At 37.8% G+C, this 20191-nt stretch overlaps 1 protein-coding gene across 2 annotated transcripts in view; it reads right to left on the reverse strand.

The window, feature by feature from the left end:
- Positions 1–273: 273 nt before the first annotated feature.
- The window catches only part of WASL (WASP like actin nucleation promoting factor), a 73817-nt gene continuing 53899 nt past the window's right edge, over positions 274–20191 (reverse strand). The window contains exons 6-12 of one of the 2 annotated variants that reach the window (XM_074942351.1): positions 17472–17643; positions 11869–11911; positions 11244–11397; positions 9082–9099; positions 4183–4706; positions 2499–2607; positions 274–1480 (exon numbers count right to left, since the gene is read on the reverse strand). In XM_074942351.1, coding sequence (XP_074798452.1) covers positions 1419–1480; positions 2499–2607; positions 4183–4706; positions 9082–9099; positions 11244–11397; positions 11869–11911; positions 17472–17643 — 1082 coding nt within the window. In that variant the 3' untranslated portion in view covers positions 274–1418. The remainder of the gene's footprint in view (positions 1481–2498; positions 2608–4182; positions 4707–9081; positions 9100–11243; positions 11398–11868; positions 11912–17471; positions 17644–20191) is intronic. The other variant, XM_074942352.1, reaches the window with a different exon arrangement.

Genomic DNA, 20191 nt, shown 5'->3' on the forward strand with positions numbered 1-20191 from the left:
ACTGACTTATCTAAACATTCTGTATCAGTGAGATAACGTGGTTCTTTAAAAAGATTTTCTACCTAAATCTTACTGCAAGTACAATAATTAGTGCTGCAGACATTAAATACCCAGGCTAGAGCAGAGTAGTGTATTTTAATAGGCAGATACTCCAATTTTTACCTCACTATTAAGTACATCTTATATAAAGGTGAAACCTGTGAAACAAGAAACCCATTTTCCAATTATGTACTCAAACGCTATTCTTATGAATAGGGCCCTTGATCTTTATCACAACTCTTGGTCTTCAAGCCAACGTATGCAGACAGAATACTGCAATAATAAAGTTCAGTACATATTTAAAGTGTATATTCTGATTTATATGCTTTTAAACTTTTTTTTTTTTTTAAATGTAGGACTGGTGTCTTAGTGTTTGGTATTACCATAACCCATAAAGACTGCAAAGTAACACCACGTAAGTTTACTTTATTAGTATACCAGTGCCCTACACATTTAAAAATGAATTTAAACCCAACATTATTGAAGCAAGCATTAAACGCAGCCCTTCAGCCCAAAAAATACATAAAATTGATTTTAAAAATAAATCAAATGACTGTAGCAACAGCCAGATTACAGTATAGCCCCAGAAATTTAGGCTCTTCCTCATTCTGAAAGACAGCTGGCAACAAGGACAAAACTGGTTTGTATCAAAAATGCCTTCACCATTGCTATAGCAAAAAGCCATCCTGTTTAATCTCAGGCAGAGAATTTCCTAATTAAAGCCTTCAAATATCACTGCTATCCAATATCAGACAATATTGCTACCGTATAATGGTAAGTTATTAATTTTCATAACTAGCTGTGTATTTTTGTAGTTTTATGAAAAGCATACTGCTAAGATTCGAACAACTGCAATGTTGTGATGTATTGAAAACCGTGCAATATTATAATCAGCCTCAACATTCATGTAGCATTGTATTCGAAGTGAAGGGGCTCAATAAACTAAGAGCTGCATCACTTAAAGAATGTAGTACTATACTAGGTTTTAATAAGAAAATTTAGATACAGAAAAGTAGGGTATGAAAATAGTGTTTTCCTTCTTGCATTATAACTAAATTACATTAAGGTTTTTGTCAGTCTCACATATTACATTTAGACTCCCTTATTGATGGAATGGAAAGTATTCACATGTACACTGAGCATCAAGATGTAAACTTGCACACATTAACAGGGAGTAGCTTTGTAGAGGATTATGACAAACCTTTACAGATTAAATGAGGTATTGCACAGATTAATAAAAAAGCAAAAGGCAACAAAAATATACAGCAAATTGGTAGAACATTTACATGATAATTTTACAGAATCCATAGACAGAAAGTAGTGTTTAGTATTTCATTCACCTTAAAAAATATATATATATATATAATATAATATATTGATCAATCATCCCATTCGTCATCATCCTCAAAGTCTTCTTCATCATCTTCATCCTCATCTTCATCTAGAAGAGGAGCAACAGTCATTTGAGTATACAGAATTTACATGACAAAAAATATTACCTTTCCATTAGAAATCAATCCAGTAGCTGCATAGCTGAAATATGGTTACTAGCATCACAAGAAATGAAATTCACAACTCTAAGTTGCTCTTACTATCAATACCTAATATACAAGGTTCCAGTTCTGGGTGTTTTCTTCTCCAGGGAAGAAAAAACAAACACAAAACAAAAAACAGTTTTTAGATATAATGGTAAAAAATGTACTTTCCAATACTCCTGCCCACCTGAGTATTGAGTGAGGCAGGGTGAAAAACATGTTCTAAATTAGGTTTTCTACTTGTGCAAAGAGGAAAAACCAAAGTTAGATGTTTGCCTCTCCAAATTTAAACTCCTACCAAAGGGGTTTCTTCTCCCTTCAAAAACAGACAAAAGTATTTCTATTGTGTCCACAGAGCACTTGCGGTTTATGGAATAGTTCTAACTTGTGTGTAGAGCTATATCTACCTAAGCATGAAGTACGTATCAGTCTTCAAATAGTATTGATTGCTGCTCATGGTAGTGCAGTCCAGAATTGCTAAAATTTCTAGAATTATTCTTTGACTTTGGCCGATCGCAGCTCTCACTGGCCACAGTTCGTGGCTCCAGGCCAATGGGGGCTGTGGGAAGGGGCGCAGGCCAAGGGATGTGCTGGCCACCCTTCCCGCGGCCCCCATTGGCCCGGAGCGGCAAATCGTGGCCAGTGGGAGCAGCGATCGGCCAAACCTGCGGACGTGGCAGGTAAACAATCTGGTCCGGCCCGCCAGGGGCTTTCCCTGAACAAGCGGTGGACTGGCTTTGAGAACCACTGTGCTAGAGTACTGCAGATGGTCCAGTGGCTTGGTCTGGTATATTCTGTTTCACTATACATCTAGAATTCAATATAGTCATCAGGAAAAAAACAAATGTAATTAACATTTCATGTTCCACTGTATGTTAACCGCTACCCTTTGACAAACCAAAGCAAAAGTTCCCACAAACCTACCTGAAGAATGAATGGCTTTGCTCCTTTTCTGCATAACCTCCATTAATGCACCCACAATTCCTGAGGTGGGTGCAGCTGTGGGTGGCAAGGGCTCTTGGCCATCAGATACCTTGAAAGAAGAATACAATACTATGATATAATTAAACAGAGAACCTTTATATTTCCAGGCAAATCCTCTTTTAGAAAATTGATTTTTTTTTCAATTATGGAGGGAGATTAGACGTTTGTTGAAACTACAACCTCCGATATAGCTAGAGCTAAGAAAACTAAGAAAAAAGAAAGCTCGGAAACTCCATGTTTTCTAAATGTAAGTTCTTCCACTGTTTTTTGCACAACACAGTTCCAGTTAGTCAGTACTCTGACACAGTGACGATTAAATACATACAACTAAACTCAGCACGCCTTATCATCATCAGGAAGAGACCCCACACGGCTGAGGGAAAGTTCCGTAATGTATCTGAATAGGCAAGCCTTGTTCAGTTGCATAATGGTCTATGTTCAAGATAACTGAAAACTTATTAAATTTTTTTGCTAAAGTTTGTTGACTAGGTCTAGTCTAGGCAGATAAATCCTGCATCTCCCTAGTAGGGATTTATAAAATTGCATACTGCACCCATGTATTAACAAGTCTATTAATATTTATACATCTCCATACTTCTGGACGGTACTTTACAGAAAGACCTAGTCTGTCAAAGAGCTGAGAACATGCTCAGAAAAACCTAGAAGCAGACCAGGAAAGGATCCGGGGTAAGGAAAGAAACAAAAATAATGTGAGTATTGCACTATCAACAAATGGTACAAATTCAGGTGTTTTTGTTTTTTTAAAGACTGCGACGGCAAGACGAGAGATGGTGCAGAGCGGGTTTGAGAAGGGATCTGACAAGAATGAGTATGCCTGCCGCACTGGAAGAGGGACCGTAGGAGCTAAAGATTGAGAAAAGTGGTCAGAACGAAGGGTGTTTGTATACATGCATTAGGAGAGGAGTTGAAAGCTCGAGCAGACCTGTGAGGATGTGGAGTCTGAAACTCATGAGTAAAGACAGGGAAACAGTGAAGAGAAGTGGAGCATAAGGAGAAATCCAGATGTTGTCTCCCATGGAACTCATCCTCTACAGTTCTTCAGAAAACTTTACTAAAGCACGGATGCTCCTGGCAAAGGTCACCATAACCTCATGTGCCATGCTAACATTACTAAACCAACATTTAATAAAAATGTAATTTGATTGCAGCGTCAGAGGTGTAGGACTGCACATTGCGTCTATACTAGATAATTCCAATAAATTAAATTTTAATCTCTGTTTTCAAACTAAAATCTAGAAGATTATTATTATTACTATTATTATTATTACTACTACTAAGATTATTATTTAAAACGTCACTGAAAAAGATTTGATTTGCCTAAAAAATAATGGAAAAACCTCCTGTAAGGATTTCAGAGGTGGGCCCAAAGTCATAAATATTGAAAACGGAGAATCAATTTTAATTATGGTGTGACAACAGCCAAGACATACCATTAAAGAAAGGTGGCCTAGGATTTATCAAAAAACAAACAAACAAAAAAATATACAACATGTCAATTCCCTACAACTCTCACCAAAAACAAACAAAAACAAAACAAAACAACCCATTGGCTATTGCTCTAAATTAGTTTTGGAAATTTAGAAGACAAACGGTAGATACTTACAGACTTCAGCTGTATACCCTGTCGTATCTGGTCTAAGAGCGCATCTCTTCCTGAGCTGGACACAGGTCGACTGTTCTGTTCTACTTTCTTTAACTGGGCACCTTCTCTGATTTGATCTAAGAGTGCTGCTTTGTTTCCTGCAGGAGCTGGAAATTGGTTATCAACCTCTGAAGTGAAGCCAGGTGGTGGAGGAGGACCAGGAGGGGGAGGTGGTGGAGGCGGCGGCGGAGGTACATATGAACCACTTGCTGATGGTGGAGGCGGTGGAGGTGGGCCAGACGGTGCAGATGATGAGTGCACTGGAGGTGGAGGAGGATACATCCTGTTTGGAGGAGGAGGAGGCACTCCTGCACCTGGTCTAGATGGAGGTGGGGGTGGAGGTGCTGCTGTGGGAGCTCTTGAAGGAGGAGGAGGTGGAGCTCCTCTTCCCCTTGCAGGAGGAGGAGGAGGACCCGAGCTATGTGGAGGTGGTGGTGGTGGTGGAGGAGGGGGTCCTCCTCTGGATGGTGGCGGCGGCGGTGGAGCTGAAATAAAACATATAAGATAGTGCCTAGTTATATACTACACAAAATTCTTATCCCAAGTCATTCCATCTGAGATGCATGGGAAGGAGTAAAACATAATGCCAAAACACCTTTGTCATGTCTCTAACAAGGATCTCTGTGCCTATACAAAGTTTACTAGTCCTGATCTTGGTACGCTGAAAATATTGTCCATGTGTCTTCTTTCTCATGTATTTTACAAGAAAAGAACTGATATAATACTAGCTATCAGCACTGCACTATGTTTGTAAAAAAAAAAAACCAAATAAGTCATAAACCATAAGCTGGGTCTTGATGAGTGGCTTGTGTTATCATTGGGTAGGAATTTCCCTGAATATCCATAGTCCTTTTTGTATAGGGAAATATTTTAGGATGTTAACATTAAACTTTCCAAGAGATTCTCCTCAGATACACAGGTATGATTTCAGGAATATTTAGTTTTTGCTAAATTAAGGGTGAGCAGGTAGAAAATACTCATTAAATGGAAACCTAGTCATTTCTACAAAATATAAAAAAAATGCACTATTGCCCATGTGATGTTTCAACTCTTACAGTTTGAGCTTCACCACTCTAAGTGAATCTGAAGTTATAATTAACTTGGAGATGCTGATTTGTTTTTTTGAACTGCCTTTCATCTTGCTCAGATCATGAACAATTTATTTTTTATAACAATATCCTAATGTAAAAGAATGACAGAAGGAAATGACTTCTTAGATGTCCACCTGAATACATTTTTGATAACTTTAACTTAACTGAATTTTGTATCAAAATGAGTTTATTTGGACAACAGTTATCTTCCAAAGCATAGTTTCACTTTACTTTCAACTGGGCTTCTTCTAATAGCTTGTGTGATATTATAGTTTGTGTACTTTATTTAAATACTTAACTATATGGATGGTCTTTAGGTTGTTTGAGAAGCATGTGCATTCTTTTCATTTGTTATGCTTTGGAAGAAGGCGTGGGGCTCTGGATGAAGTCTGTGAAGTCCTGGGGCTCTGGATGAGGGAAGTACAAGAGGAGGAGTCGAAGGTGTAAACTCAGCTCCTCCGTTCTGCGAAATGCAGAGCTAGAGCTCCCTCCCTGCCTCGCAAGAAGGGGGGAATTCATGATAAGAGGTTTCCTAAAATTTATGACCAGAAGGGCCATTATTAATTCTATTTACAAGGAAAGGTGAAAAAATTAGGGCTGTCAAGCGATTAAAAAAATTAATCGCGATTAATAGCGCTGTTAAACAATAATAGAATCTCACTTATTTAAATATTTTTGGATGTTTTCTACATTTTCAACTATATTGATTTCAATTACAACAGAATACAAAGTGTACAGTGCTCATTTTATATTTATTTTTATTACAAATATTTGCACTGTAAAACACAAAATAAATAGTATTTTCCAATTCTCCCATTACAAGTACTATAGTGCAATCTCTTTTTATCACGAAAGTTGAACTTACAAATGTAGAATTATGTACAAAAATAACTGCATTCAAAAACAAAACTGTGTCAAACTTTAGAGCCTGTAAGTCCACTCAGCCCTACTTCTTGGTCAGCCAATCGCTCAAATTCACAAGATATTTACGTGCCAGATGCTCTAAAGATTTGTATATCCCTTGATGCTTCAACCACCATTCCAGAGGACATGCAAAACCTGTCATCAGCATGGATGCATGTCCTCTGGATGGTGGTTGAAGCATCAAGGGACATGAATCCGTAAAGCATCTGGCACATAAATATCCTGTGATGCAAGCTACAACAGTGCCATGAGAATGTCTGTTCTCAGTTTAAGGTGACATTGTAAACAAAAAGCGGGCAGCATTATCTCCTGCAAACGTAAACAAACTTGTTTGAGCGATTGGCTGAATAAGAAGTAGGACTGAGTGGATTTGTAGGCTCCAAAGTTTTACACTGTTTTGTTTTTGAGTGCAATTATGTAATAAATAAATTTGTAAGTTACATTTTCACAACAAAGAGATTGCACTACAGTACTTTTATGAGGAATTGAAAAATATGGTTTCTTTTGTTTATAGTTTTTACAGTGCAAATATTTGTAATCAAAAATAATACAAGGCGAGCAGTGTACATTTTGTATTCTGTGTTGTAATTGAAATAGATACATTGGAAAATGTAGAACAACATCCAAAATATTTAATAAATTTCAATTGGTATTCTATTGTTTAACAGTGCGATTAACTCAAAAAAAATAATCGTGATTAAAAAAATTAATCGCGTGAGTTAACTGCAATTAATCGACAGCTCTAGAAAAAACCTAATGTCCCTGCCAATATGAGCTGTGAGAAATTCCTTCCAGGCCCCACATCTGCTGACCTTTTTCCTTTGAGCATGTGAGCAAGACACACCAGCCAGGCATCTAAGAAAGATCATTATCTGTACCTCCTCAGAGCACTGGTCCATCCCATCTCGTCTCCAGAGTTCAGATGTGGCCAATTCCCAATGCTCCAAAGGAAAAACTACCAGAACACATCTGGCCAATTATGCACAGGGGGTGGGGTTGGGGCTTCTTTATCCCTGTGTGTGACTGGCTGATGCCTTGAAGAATGAGGTTTGATTATAGTCAAATAACCAGGAAGAGGAATTTGAAGCAGGAACTGCAGGAGACACAGGTGCCTCACTGGGTAGATTCAGGGGCTCCCAGCCATTCCTCCTGTAGGTGAAGCAGGAATAGCATTGACAAGAAAACGTGTGTGCCAACAGAGTTCAACATTCACTTCCCCTCCTCTAAAAGGAGGGAGGATCTCTCCTTGCTATTACCTCCCCCTTCCTTCCAAAAAGGGGGAAGGAGGATATTCTACTCCCTGCCCAAACCTCAGTTTCATAGATTTTTTGCAGCAGAAATCAATGCTGCAAACATTCTTGGTATTATGAGTATGGGCTGTATTGGGGAAATTTTCCCCTTTGGCCGCTAGAGGTCACTGTCACCATATGTAACATCTCCAGTAAGAGCTATGTATATTTTTCTGGATTACTGAAAAAATATACAACTTTGCCATGCTTCAGAATTTGTGCTGCTGCCATAACTTGTTGCAGTCCACTTTCCTTGACTAGAGTGGTGTTAAAATCTGACTTACAGAGAAAACTTTTATCTATGTGCATTAGATTCATATCTAGAGGGGGGGAAAACATGCCATATCCCCGACAACACAGTGAAAGCACCAACCTGATGACTGTGGAAATAAGAGTCTGAAGTTTTATGAGGCTCACTTGCACGCAAAGAAAGAAATTTGTTGAACAAATGTTACATACCACCAAGGGAATGGCTGAATGACTTATGGATTTTCAAAACTGTACAACTCAAAGAGCGAGAGTAACCTCACACCACAAAACAGAATGACAGAGTATCTGAGTTTTATGAGGAAGAAAAGTGAGTAAGTGAAACGTTCCAAGCAAAAGATAGCTTTTATCAAGACTGATATAACTGAACTAAATTACTCTATTTTTGCCAATAGTTATGGTTCAAAGTTTCTTAAAATCTTCTAATGAAAACAGCCTTGCTTAAAAAAAACCCCATCAATTCTGCAAGAGTTAGAAATGAAAACTAAGACAGATGACTTCTATTTCAAAATCAACTAGCAGCAGAATGGACTCAAACTCTACCCAGCATCCTGTCAGACCTAATGCCATCGATAAGCACAGAGAATCTTGCAATAAAACACAGAAAATGAAAAATTCCAGGGAGGAGAGGGGGGGAGAAGGTGGTGGTTTTTCAGTGAAAATCACAAAGCACTTCAAACCGCAGTCAAGGTTAAACATTACCTTGCATATTATGTATAACCGTTACAGATAAAAGCATTCTAGCTGACAAAGTTAAGACCTTTAGGACTATTGAACTACTTCTAACACAAAGGAGGCCCCCATCTCATTTGTCATGCATGCTAACTCGAGGCAGCAGCTTTTTGTTTGACTACACCCATGCAAAGTGGTGGAACTTTAAGTTAATGCACACGTAGTAAAAGCTAGTATTGTACGCCAGCTGTAAAACACCAAGGACAGTAAAGAAACACCTCAAAGACTAACATGGTCAGGCAGTTTCAAAATTTGGTTCTTCATACATATTTTAAGTTTAAAAGAGAATCAAACTTTTAGAGGAGAGAAATACAATTGGAAATTTGCAAATCCAATGTTTTGATATAAAAAGTCCTAATTCAAGCCAAATTTCAATGGTAAACCAACACTGAAGGGTAGTTTTTGATTAGAAATTTTTAGTGTCACAATTACTGTGTATTTTATTGTTAATAAATGAGTTTTTGCCTAACACTTCTTATCCATTAAGTAAGGGTCACACAGTCACAACATACATATTTTTTTAGTGACATATGCGTAAATGACAGCTCAGTACATACCACTCCAAGGTGGGGGACCTAGAGAATAAATGTAGCAAGTTACCATACTCTGAACCTGTAACTGGCGAACAAATATGAAGCAATTTACCAAGCACCCTGAAACTGCTATAATTCCAACAGCGTTAATACCGGTACTCCTTGAAAAATGATCAGGAAATTATTTTGAATTTTGATAATATCAATCTATTTTTAGCAGAATGACATGTCACATTACATCCTCCCACCACTACCTGATCACTCTCTACAGTGTGTATGGTAACAACCACTGTTTCATGTACTCTGTGTATATAAAATCTCCCCACTGTATTTTCCACTGCATGCATCTGATGAAGTGAGCTGTAGCTCACGAAAGCTTATGCTCAAATAAATGTGTTAGTCTCTAAGGTGCCACAAGTACTCCTTTTCTTTCCACCACTAGTAGTTACATTAAGATGTTATGAAAAACAGCAGAAAAATATGATGGCAACAAATATTTGAATGGAGAGAGGTAAATAGTGGTGTTCCTCTGGGGTCTGTACTGGGACCAGTCCTATTCAACATATTCATAAACGATATGGAAAAAGGGGTAAACAGTGAGGTGGCAAAATTTGATGATAACGATCATGAGTAGTTTTGTAAGTCCAAAGCAGACTGCGAAGAGCTACAAAAGGATCTCACAAAACAGAGTGACTGGGCAACAAAATGGCAGATGAAATTCAAGGTTGATAAATGCAAAGTAATGCACATTGGAAAACATAATCCCAACTCTCTCTCTCTATATATAAAATGATGGGGTCTAAATTAGCTGTTACCACTCGAGAAAGAGATCTTGGAGTCATTGTGGATAGTTTTCTGAAAACATCCACTCAATGTGCAGCGGCAGACAAAAAAACAAACAGAATGTTGGGAATCATTAAGAAAGGGATAGATAAGAAGACAGAAAATATCATATTGCCTCTATATAAATCTATGGTACGCCCACATCTTGAATACTGCATGCAGACGTGGTCGCCCCATCTCAAAAAAGATATATTGGAATTGGAAAAGGTTCAGAAAAGGGGCAACAAAAATGTGTAGAGGTATCTTCCGTATGGGGAGAGATTAATAAAACTGACTTTTCAGCTTGGAAAAGAGATTATAGGGGGGAATATGACAGAGGTCTAGAAAATCATGACTGATGTGGAGAAATAAATAAGGAAGCATTATTTACTTCTCATAATACGAGAACTAGGGGTCACCAAATGAAATTAACAGGTAGCAGGTTTAAAACAAACAAAAGGAAGGATTTTTTCACACAACGGACAGTCAACCCATGGAACTCCTTCCCAGAGGACATTGTGAAGGCCAAGATTATAAGAGGGTTCAAAAAAGAACTAGATAAGTTCATGGAGGATAGGTCCATCAATGGCTATTAGCCAGGATGGGCAAGGATGGTGTCCCCAGTCTCTGTTCATTCAGGGAAAAGTTTTCTGTTCATTCCCTCAGGGGCACCTAGCACTGACCACTGTCAGAAGACAGGATACTGGGCTAGATGGAACTCTGGTCTGACCCTGTATGGCCATTCTTGAATACATTAAGTAGTATTATGCTGGAAATGGCTCATTTATGAATAAAGTTCCAGTAGAAACTTAACTCCGAGACCCTTTGATTACCAAGCAATAGTTCCACTACTTGAGTTAAAAGGAGAACAATCTGCAGGCCTCTGTATATTAGAAGGTACATTACTTACTGTACTAGTAAGCTTAAGTTTGCAGACGCACATCTGTCTTTCCTACATTTGATGACTCAACCATGTTCTTTACCTTGAAGCGACAGCAGCAATGGATTTCTTGAATCGTATCTTTAAATATTTATGATTTTGCAAGACCATAAATAAAATATGCAATGGAAACTACTTTAAAAATTCAGATGGGAGATATTGCATAGCTTTGCAGTCAGTGAAAGTGTTACTGAAAATTACTTATGACATGCAAAACATTTTGATGATAAAGAGAAATATTTTGGAACTATACTCATGGGTGACACTGGGACACTTATGTAGTGTTCTGTAATGCACAGAAATCTCAGACTCAATGTCAATGCAAAAGCATGAGAAGACTTCCAGAAACTGCTTCACATGAGTAACATTTTTTAATCCTTAAGTCAAATAGCTCAGTCTGATGCATTACTAGCAGACGACTTACCTTGCCTACGCAGCTCATTTTTAACAGCTTCTACTCCTCCTGTTTTTTCAATGAAATCATAGATCACCTTCGACGTTTCTTTGTCTTTTAATTGAGCCTCTGAAATTCCACACAAATCAAATAGTTTTTTCAGTTCCGGGTCCAAGTTGTTCACCTGCAAATCAGACATGTTAGTACTATAATTTATTTATGGACACTGTTTCCTCACCTGACATAAACAAATTGAAAAAAGATTCTTATTTTACTTATAAGCCATTTTGGGGGGTTAAAAATCCCATCTAGCTAAGAGGAACAGCTAAACAAAAAATGAGACTCAAGCACAGATTTCTGAGCTGAATTCCTTAAGAAGAACAGACTTTTCTTGGTGCAGAAAGAAAATATTAAGCACAAAATTTAAGGATTAGCTAGCCTTCTACAAATATCCCCCCCCCCCCAACAAATCCTTTTAGTATTTTCCCTCCACACAGAATTTTTCCAGAGTGCATCATTCTGCAGCATCCCAGTAGCCATGATTTGCATGGTTTGCGATGGAACTTTTAGTTTTTGATGCCATTCTTGGACAATTTAGTCAAAAACACGATGCCTTTAACCATCTGATGTTATGTACAATACTGAAGTTACTTACATCAAAACCTGTGTTTGGATCCCAACCAACGTGCCCAATGTGTCTAAAAAAGCAAAATTAAAGAAATCCATTTAATCCATGTCAGGGAAATGACAGTCTTGTGGTTAGAACACTGGACTAGGACTCCAGGAGCTCTGGGTTCAATACCAGGTTATGCCATAGTCTTTTTGTGAGACACTGGGTAAGTCAACAGTCAACACCTCTCAGTGCTTCAGCTCTCCATTTGTATTATGCACTATAAAATAATTTTCCTCTCACCTGTTTTCTTGTTCACCCAGATCACAAGTCACACTCATTTGGTGGAGAGGACCGAATTCCACTACTTTTGGTTATTGAGTGTGGCATAAATTTATAACTCTATACCCCAGCATAATACAATGGTGTTAACTGGAGGCTTGCACAAACATCAAGGACAGATTTTAGCTTTTATACAGTAACTACACTTCTGGCTACTATTAAAGTTATTTATTGTCACATTCAATACCACACAGTGGGAAAGTATGCTGGCCCTCCTTCTTTGGGCCACCACCATTTTTGCTCTGTTTCTTTTCCTCACCAACAGCTCCTTTCTCCATTTCTCTCCTTTTCCTTCTCTTAGTGTTTCTGTTCTATGCTGCATTTCCTTCCCTAAGCAATTCCCAGTTCCTATCAGCCCAGGCTTCTCTCCCACACCCCTCCATCCACTAAAACAGTTCATGTTGACATTTACGTGCCAGCATTTTATTTAACATTCCCAAGAGATTAATAGGAGACAAGAGTTCACACTTCTCCAAGCCACTGTTTCAGGCTGCCTGCAGAATCAGGAAGGCAGCACTACATTAGTTTATAAGCATTTCACGTTTGGAATGTCTTCTGACAAAAGCAAGGGTTTAAAAACACCTTTTTAAAAATCAAGCTGAGATTCTGCACAATCTGAGTAAGTCATGACAGTCACAAAAATACATCAGGTGGGATATCCAGTTGAGAAACAGCATACTTCAGATTAAGTTCATCAAGACAGGGACTGCCTTCATATATGCCTAGCGCACTGGGGTCCCAATCTTGGTTAGGGCTTTTAGGTGCTACCCTAATACAAATATTCCCTTACAAGAATGATACTTTTTGGTCTTAAAGCCCATTTTTAAGCAGCAAAATTAGAAGTCTTTTACAAAAGATGGGCAAAATGAACAAAAGCCTCGTCTAAAAAAAACCCTTTATTAATCATGCTATTATTCTAAACATTGATATGAAGTGACATGAGCTATCTCTAGCTAAATCATTTTATAAGTATTTACATAAACCTATTGTCTCATATATCAATATGAAATATAATTACATATACAATTTACTCCTAATACTTATTGTACAAAGTCAGATGAAATTAACAGAGAAATTAAACATTTAAGCTAATTCCATATTTCACACTGCTCCTCAAAAGTCTTACAGATGGTGGATAGAACATCATGACAGGCACTAAATTAACATGCGTATGCTCATTTGTTTCTTAAATATTCATGGTCATTGCTAGTGGTATTAAAAACAATTAAAAAAAATCTTTGGAAAAACAAACATGGAGAAATATCACACAGATTACCTTTATGTATTGACCAAATTTATTTTGGAAAATGCTACATTACTCTTTCCAATAAACAAACAAAAATAAATTAGTATGAAAATGCTAAAATATTTCACATACAGTTTTATGATTGTGTGTAAGGTAAGGCCTTGTCTACATAAGAAAATTTCAACAGTATAATTAAGGGTTGTTTTTTTAAACCAATTTAGTTAACTCATGGATGCACAACTAACTAAACTGGTTTCAAACAACATCTTTCATTAGCCAGGTTCAACTTTGATTTATACAAGGTATATGTAACATGAATTATGCTTAGAGTTGGCAGAGAAGCCAAATTTTAGGTTTGTGAAATTTAAGTTTCAGGAAATATTTTTTGGCCTGATAAAAATGTGGCATTTCCAAAACAAAATATATTCCCTGAGATTCCCGGCTGCCTGCCTGGCAGGTTGAAGTAGAACCAAGGACCCTGAAAGCCTTCACAGGTGTTGACTGAAATGGACATGATTCTTATCACTTCAGGGCTGTTCACCATCAAATAGCAGCGATGAAACCGACCAGATTCTGGCAAGTGTGACAAGACACGGTTTCATTTTTGATGAATCAGCAAATTCTGATGAAAAAATGTTTCATTGGAATTTTCCCAACCAGCTCCAGTTCTGATGCTCAATAGTTCAGAACTTGAACCACAGTACTTATTTATATCTATGCTGGACCAAATTATGCAACATCTACTGTGCTGTCTTGACAATATCAAGCATTAGAACTTCCCTATGTTTGTAACAAAAGCAGATATTAAACATTTATCTCACAATACTAGGTCACTTTAAACTGGGAAACTTATGTATGTATGTATGTATGTATGTATGTATGTACGTACGTACGTACACACACACACACACACACTACACCCCCCCCACACACTCCAGAATAAGACCATGTCCCACCAAAGTAAAAAACAATGGAAACATTTTATAAATTAAATTTCTTCACTAGGAATTTTGCCTTTGTTACAGATATCTGTGATTAGCCACTGGTGTGGCCACACTAGTGCACAGTGAGTGTTGGTTTAAGCAACGATAAACTCCACTAGTGCAATTGATAATTTATTGTAATTTTGCTTATCTATGCTAGGGATCTGCATCAGTGGAGCACCATCATTAGTGGGCCACAGATAGCTGAAATCTCCAGTGTAGACCAGGCCTGATGGTCACTTGAGTTTTTCCTTCTTTTAGGTCATGCAGTTCAGTTTTTCCCTATTGTCTGGTTTTCTGGCAGTAGTGCTTCTTTTGTTGTTTATATTCTGGTCGGGCCAAGAAGCCCCAGTCACAGACTAGGGCCCCATTGTACTGAGCACTGTACAAACAGATAAAATGATTCCTGCCTCAAAGAACTTAAGCATCACATTTGGTAAAAGGATACATTTTATCTTCTCTTTCCTCACCTTTACTGAGCTCTCACTATATTCCACATTCTTTCCAAACACTATTAAATGAGATTGCTATAACGGTAGTGCTACTAGTTCCATGGAAAAGTTTACCAGGCTATCCCAGCGTGCTAGTGATGGAGGATGAGGGTTCAACAAAACAGGATTGCTCGACAAGGGCATAATCCCACATTGAAGAAAACCTTGATTTTGTATTAAGCGAATTGAAGGGGATGCTTTCCGTAGCTAATTCAGGGTCTTTAAATTCCCATTGCTATAATATGACTATGAAACCTAATGGATAATCATAGAAACATAGGGCTGGAAGAGACCTTGAGAGGTCACCTAGTCCACCCCACCTCCTCTGGGTTTTTGTTTGTCTAACCTCTTCTTAAAAATCTCTAATGACACGGATTACACAACATCCCTTGGTAATCTATTCGAGTACTTACCTATCTTTATAGTAAGATTTTTTTCCCTAATATTTAACCTAAATATTCCTCCCTGAAGATTAAGCATCATCCTCCTCATAACAACCTTTTACATATTTGAAGACTATTACCAAGTCCTCCCCCATCCTGCAATCTTCTTTTCTCAAGACTAAAAACTGCACATTTTTGTTTATTAAAATGTTTCCTCACAGGTTATGTTTTCTAAATCATTTGTATTACTCTCCTCTGGATCTCTCCAATTTGCCCACATCTGTCTTTAAGTGTAGTACCCACAATTCAAGCTGAGACCTCACCAATGCTGAGTAGAGCTGAGAAATTACCTCCCATGTCTTAAGTACAATGTTCTTGCTAAATACATCGCAGAATGACATTTGCCTTTTGTGCAACAGAATCACCACTGTTGACTGATGTTCTGTTTGTGATCCACTACAATGCTCAGATTCTTTTTTGCAGTACTGCCTAGCCAGTTATTCCCCATTTTGTATTTGGGTAATTTGATTTTTTTTCTTCCTTAGTGTAGTACTTTGCACTTGTATCTATTGAATTTCATCTTGCTTATTTCAGACCAATTCGTCAAGGTCATTTTGAATTCCAATCTGCTTGCAACCCCTCCCAGCTTGGTGTCATCTGAAAATTTCATAAGTATACTTTCCACTCCATTACCCAAAATATTAACTAGTACCAGACCAAAGATGGATCTTTGCAAGACTACTAGATATTCCCTCCCAGAGTGACAGTAAACCATTGATAACTACTGAGTACTTTTTTTTTAAACCAGTTGTACACTCATCTTATAGTAATTTCATCTAGACCCCATTTCCCTAATTGCTTATAAGAATGTAATGTGGGACTGTGTCAAAAACCTTACTAAAAATCAAAATATATCACCTCTACGGCTTCCCCCTATACATTAGGCCAGTAAACCTGTCAAAGAAGGAAATTAGGTTGGTTTTGGTATGCTTTGTTCTTGACAAATCCATGTTGGCTACTACTATTACCTTAGGTTTCAGAGTAGCAGCCATGTTAGTCTGTATTCAGAAAAAGAAAAGGAGTACTTGTGGCACCTTAGAAACTAACAAATATATTTGAACATCATGCTCAAATAAATTTGTTAGTCTCTAAGGTGCCACAAGTGCTCCTTTTCTTTTTCCTATTACCTTATTATCTTCTCGTTGATTAACAATTTATTCAGATGTCTGAGTACCAAAGTTAAGCTGACTGGTCTATAATCCCCCAGGTCCTCTCTGTTCCACTTTGTAAAGACAGGTTTCAGAGTAACAGCCGTGTTAGTCTGTATTCACAAAAAGAAAAGGAGTACTTCTGGCACCTTAGAGACTAACCAATTTATTTGAGCATAAGCTTTCGTGAGCTACAGCTCACTTCATCGAAAGTGAGCTCTAGCGCACGAAAGCTTATGCTCAAATAAATTGGTTAGTCTCTAAGGTGCCAGAAGTACTCCTTTTCTTTTTGTAAAGATAGCTACCATATTTGCCCATCTCCAGTCCTTTGAGACTCTCACCAGTCCTCCATGAGTTCTCAGAGAATCACTAATAATTCTGAGTTTGAGCTAGTTCCTTAAGTACCCTAGAGTGAAATTCATCAGGCTCTGCAAACGTGAACACACCTAACTTATTTAAATATTCTTTAACCTGTTCTTTCCTTACTCTAGCTTGTGCTCCTTTCCCCCTTATTGTTAATATTGTGTTAAGCATCTGGGTCACAATGAACTTTTTGGGGAACACTGAAGCACAACAGGCATTAAACCCCTCAGTCTTCTTGGTGTTATCTGTCATTACTTCTCCTTCCCTGCTAACGAGTGAACAATGCACACTTACTTTTCAAAAAGCATTGAGATTAAATCTTGTTAAATTACAATTCAGGAAACAGATAAGAATTAATCTAAAATGGTATGAATGTGAAATTAAAAAAAAATAATATAAGTGAAATAGGATCTAACATATTTCATGTGTAAAAAGAAATGAAATTAGAAAAGAACCGTTAAGCTATATAAAAAGATACGACACCTAACAAAATGTTAAGAGGAGGCTTTGTTGACTAAGCAGTCAGTTTGAAATTTAGGGCTGATTTGCTAACAACCTTTTAAATAAACCATATTTATGTGGCTGAACTGTTTTTCTAAGCGGGAAACAAACAGTAATACAAGTGTCCTTACTGGAAGTTGCTTGGAGTTCCAATATCTGCCTTTGTCAATTTCTTCTTTTTCACTTTTCCTTTTTTCTTGATCTCTTTGGTATATGAAATATTGTTGACTTGTGAATTATAAAATCTGTTAGTTGTAATTTCTGGATTTTTGATATCAACAGTTGCCATTGGTAGATTTGGACCTATGAAGAGAGGACACGGATTTCACTACTGTACTATACTTAACCAAAGTGGATTACACATTTAACCTACCAACTGGATCATTCTGCATTGCTGACATATACATATTGCACCCATTTGCTCCCCAAATGTGGTACTCTGCTTGAGTTCTGAGTGTAAGTAGATTAGGAATCAGTAGAGAGGCTCAAGATAAATTATTCATTATTCAGGACTGAACTTTAGTCTGATTTGGGGTACTGCCGTAACAATTTCACAAACAGGACATTTGTTTTATGTCATTTTTGTGAAGAAGAAATCAAACAAAATCAGAGTAAGAAAGCTCATTCATTCCATGATTTTCATTGAAGCATAACAGTAAGATTTGCTTGCACATAGATCTGTGTTTGAAATATGGAACACTAAACCCTGCATAGTCAGTAGCAGTGTACTACCACCATCATCATATCATGGCAAACAATGATGTCTAGAGACAAAAAACCTCAGACTACCAGAGTGTCAGCGTGTGATTGAAATATTTGTGATGGATGCCTGTGATGTTCACTGGACCCTAGACGATCTGTTTTTAAAAAGGACAGTAGCTAGCCAGATAGCTACTCTGTTTCTGAGATTGACAGCAGCCAAAAATTAAACAACTCTCCCAAAGCCAATTCCAACTTACTTTACTCATGTAAGTGGCCCTATTGACATGAGTAAGGTGAGTAGGATTTGGTCCTCTGACTCATCCAGTCAATATTTCCATTAATAATAAAGAAGATACTAATGTAGAGGAGTGTAATGACATGTGGGACACTACAGGGCAAATTCTCAGATGGTGTAAGCTGTCATCTCTTTATTGAAGTCAATGGTGCTATGAGAATTTACCAGCTGAGGATATACCTGTACATCAGTACAAACCAATTCTGTTAGTGAGTCATTGTTTTGTACTATTCATTCAAGAGGAGATATTAATGTAGTAGTTCAACTGATTATATGGGAGATTTTTATGCTTATTTCCATGGGTAGTCCCATTGATTTTGAAACATTTACTCCCACAGTTCAGCAATCCACATGAAATTTTTTTGGAAGGGACATTAAAAACTCATGCTTCAAGGCCCAAGTTAATCTACAACTATTAGAGACCAGAACAAGACTTAACATCACAGACAGATTATCCCACATCTACCTCTTACAGGGTTTTTACACCTTCCTCTGAATTTTCTGTTGTTGGCCATTGTCAGAGACTGGATTAGATGAGCCTCAAGTCTGATTAAGTATGACAATTCCTAGATTCCAGGATAAGTGTTCATAGGATTGGGCTTTAATGTTGTATGTATATGGCAGCTGCAAGAATCATTCTATCTGGTCCCTGCTCAAGCTCAGGAAGGTACGTCACTGGTGGATCAACTGACTGTCAACTGAATATAACCTAAAGTATCAGATATCCTTAAAAATCCTTTATAGTCTTAAAAATGCTTCCATTTTAAAATTTTGTTTGAACCATGGGCAATTTCACATCATATGATAAAGACTGAATAATGAAGGTATGGAAACAAAGGTAAATCTGCAGTCTTGAAAAAGGAAAAAAAAATCATTTTTAGCTTGTTTTTCTAGAATATCTCAATGTAGAAAAAAGTCATCTTCCAAATACACCTGTCTGTGTTTCTAGAAGTCAATATTATTTCTCTCCATCTTCAATTATTCATAGGTGGAGCTGACAGCAATGCCGAAAGTTAAGGCTGCTCAACACTTTGCATTATGAGACCCTATTTTCAGTTGCTTATAACTTTAGAAAACTTTAATCTTTTGGGCTGAAACTGCATATGCCTCAGGCAGACGTGCTTTTGGAAAGTTTTGGCTAAAACAGTTCCGCCATTTCAGAAAACAAAATTTGGGAAAAAATCATTGGTCTTACCCATGTTAAATTCCTACAACTTTTCATTGACACACACTAAAACCTCTGTGCTTTGAAGCAGGAGCTTGAAGTTTGGCAGGGGATTGTCACAGTACCAGGGACGTGCATTTTACAGTCCCCGTGAAAGTCTGCCCAAATTTATCCAAGCTATAAGCCACTGAAAAGTCAGTTTGCACATGTTCAGTATAGAGGTTTGTTAGAGGCTGGCAGCCAAAATCCATCCCCCACTGCTCCTGCGCCATCTCCAGAGTGGCTGAGCATATTCCATCCTGAGGCTGCAGGGGTGAGTAGGACTTTCTCAAGAACTGGATCTCACAGCAACTGAGGGCTGTTGTGGTATTGGCACCAGAAATGAGAGCAAGACTTCCTTCTGTTCAGTGCCCCTCCTGCTGGCTCCCAGACTGCATGGAGAAAGAAGCAGCCTCACTGGAATGCAGATGGATGAGGAAAGAGGGTGGGTTAATAGAAAGAGGACTGGACAAGCTGGCAGGGATGAGGGTAGAAGGGGCCAAGCCAGAGGAAGAAAAGAGTGACAAACAGAAAGGTGTGTAGCCACTACAGGATATTCCCTTCCAAAATTTAGAGCTGAACCGAGGATCATTAGTCTCAACATTCCTTGTCTATCTAGCAAATACAATCACACCATTAAAGACAAAGCA

The sequence above is a fragment of the Natator depressus genome, chromosome 1 (genome assembly GCF_965152275.1).
Source record: "Natator depressus isolate rNatDep1 chromosome 1, rNatDep2.hap1, whole genome shotgun sequence".
Classification (NCBI taxonomy): domain Eukaryota; kingdom Metazoa; phylum Chordata; order Testudines; family Cheloniidae; genus Natator; species Natator depressus.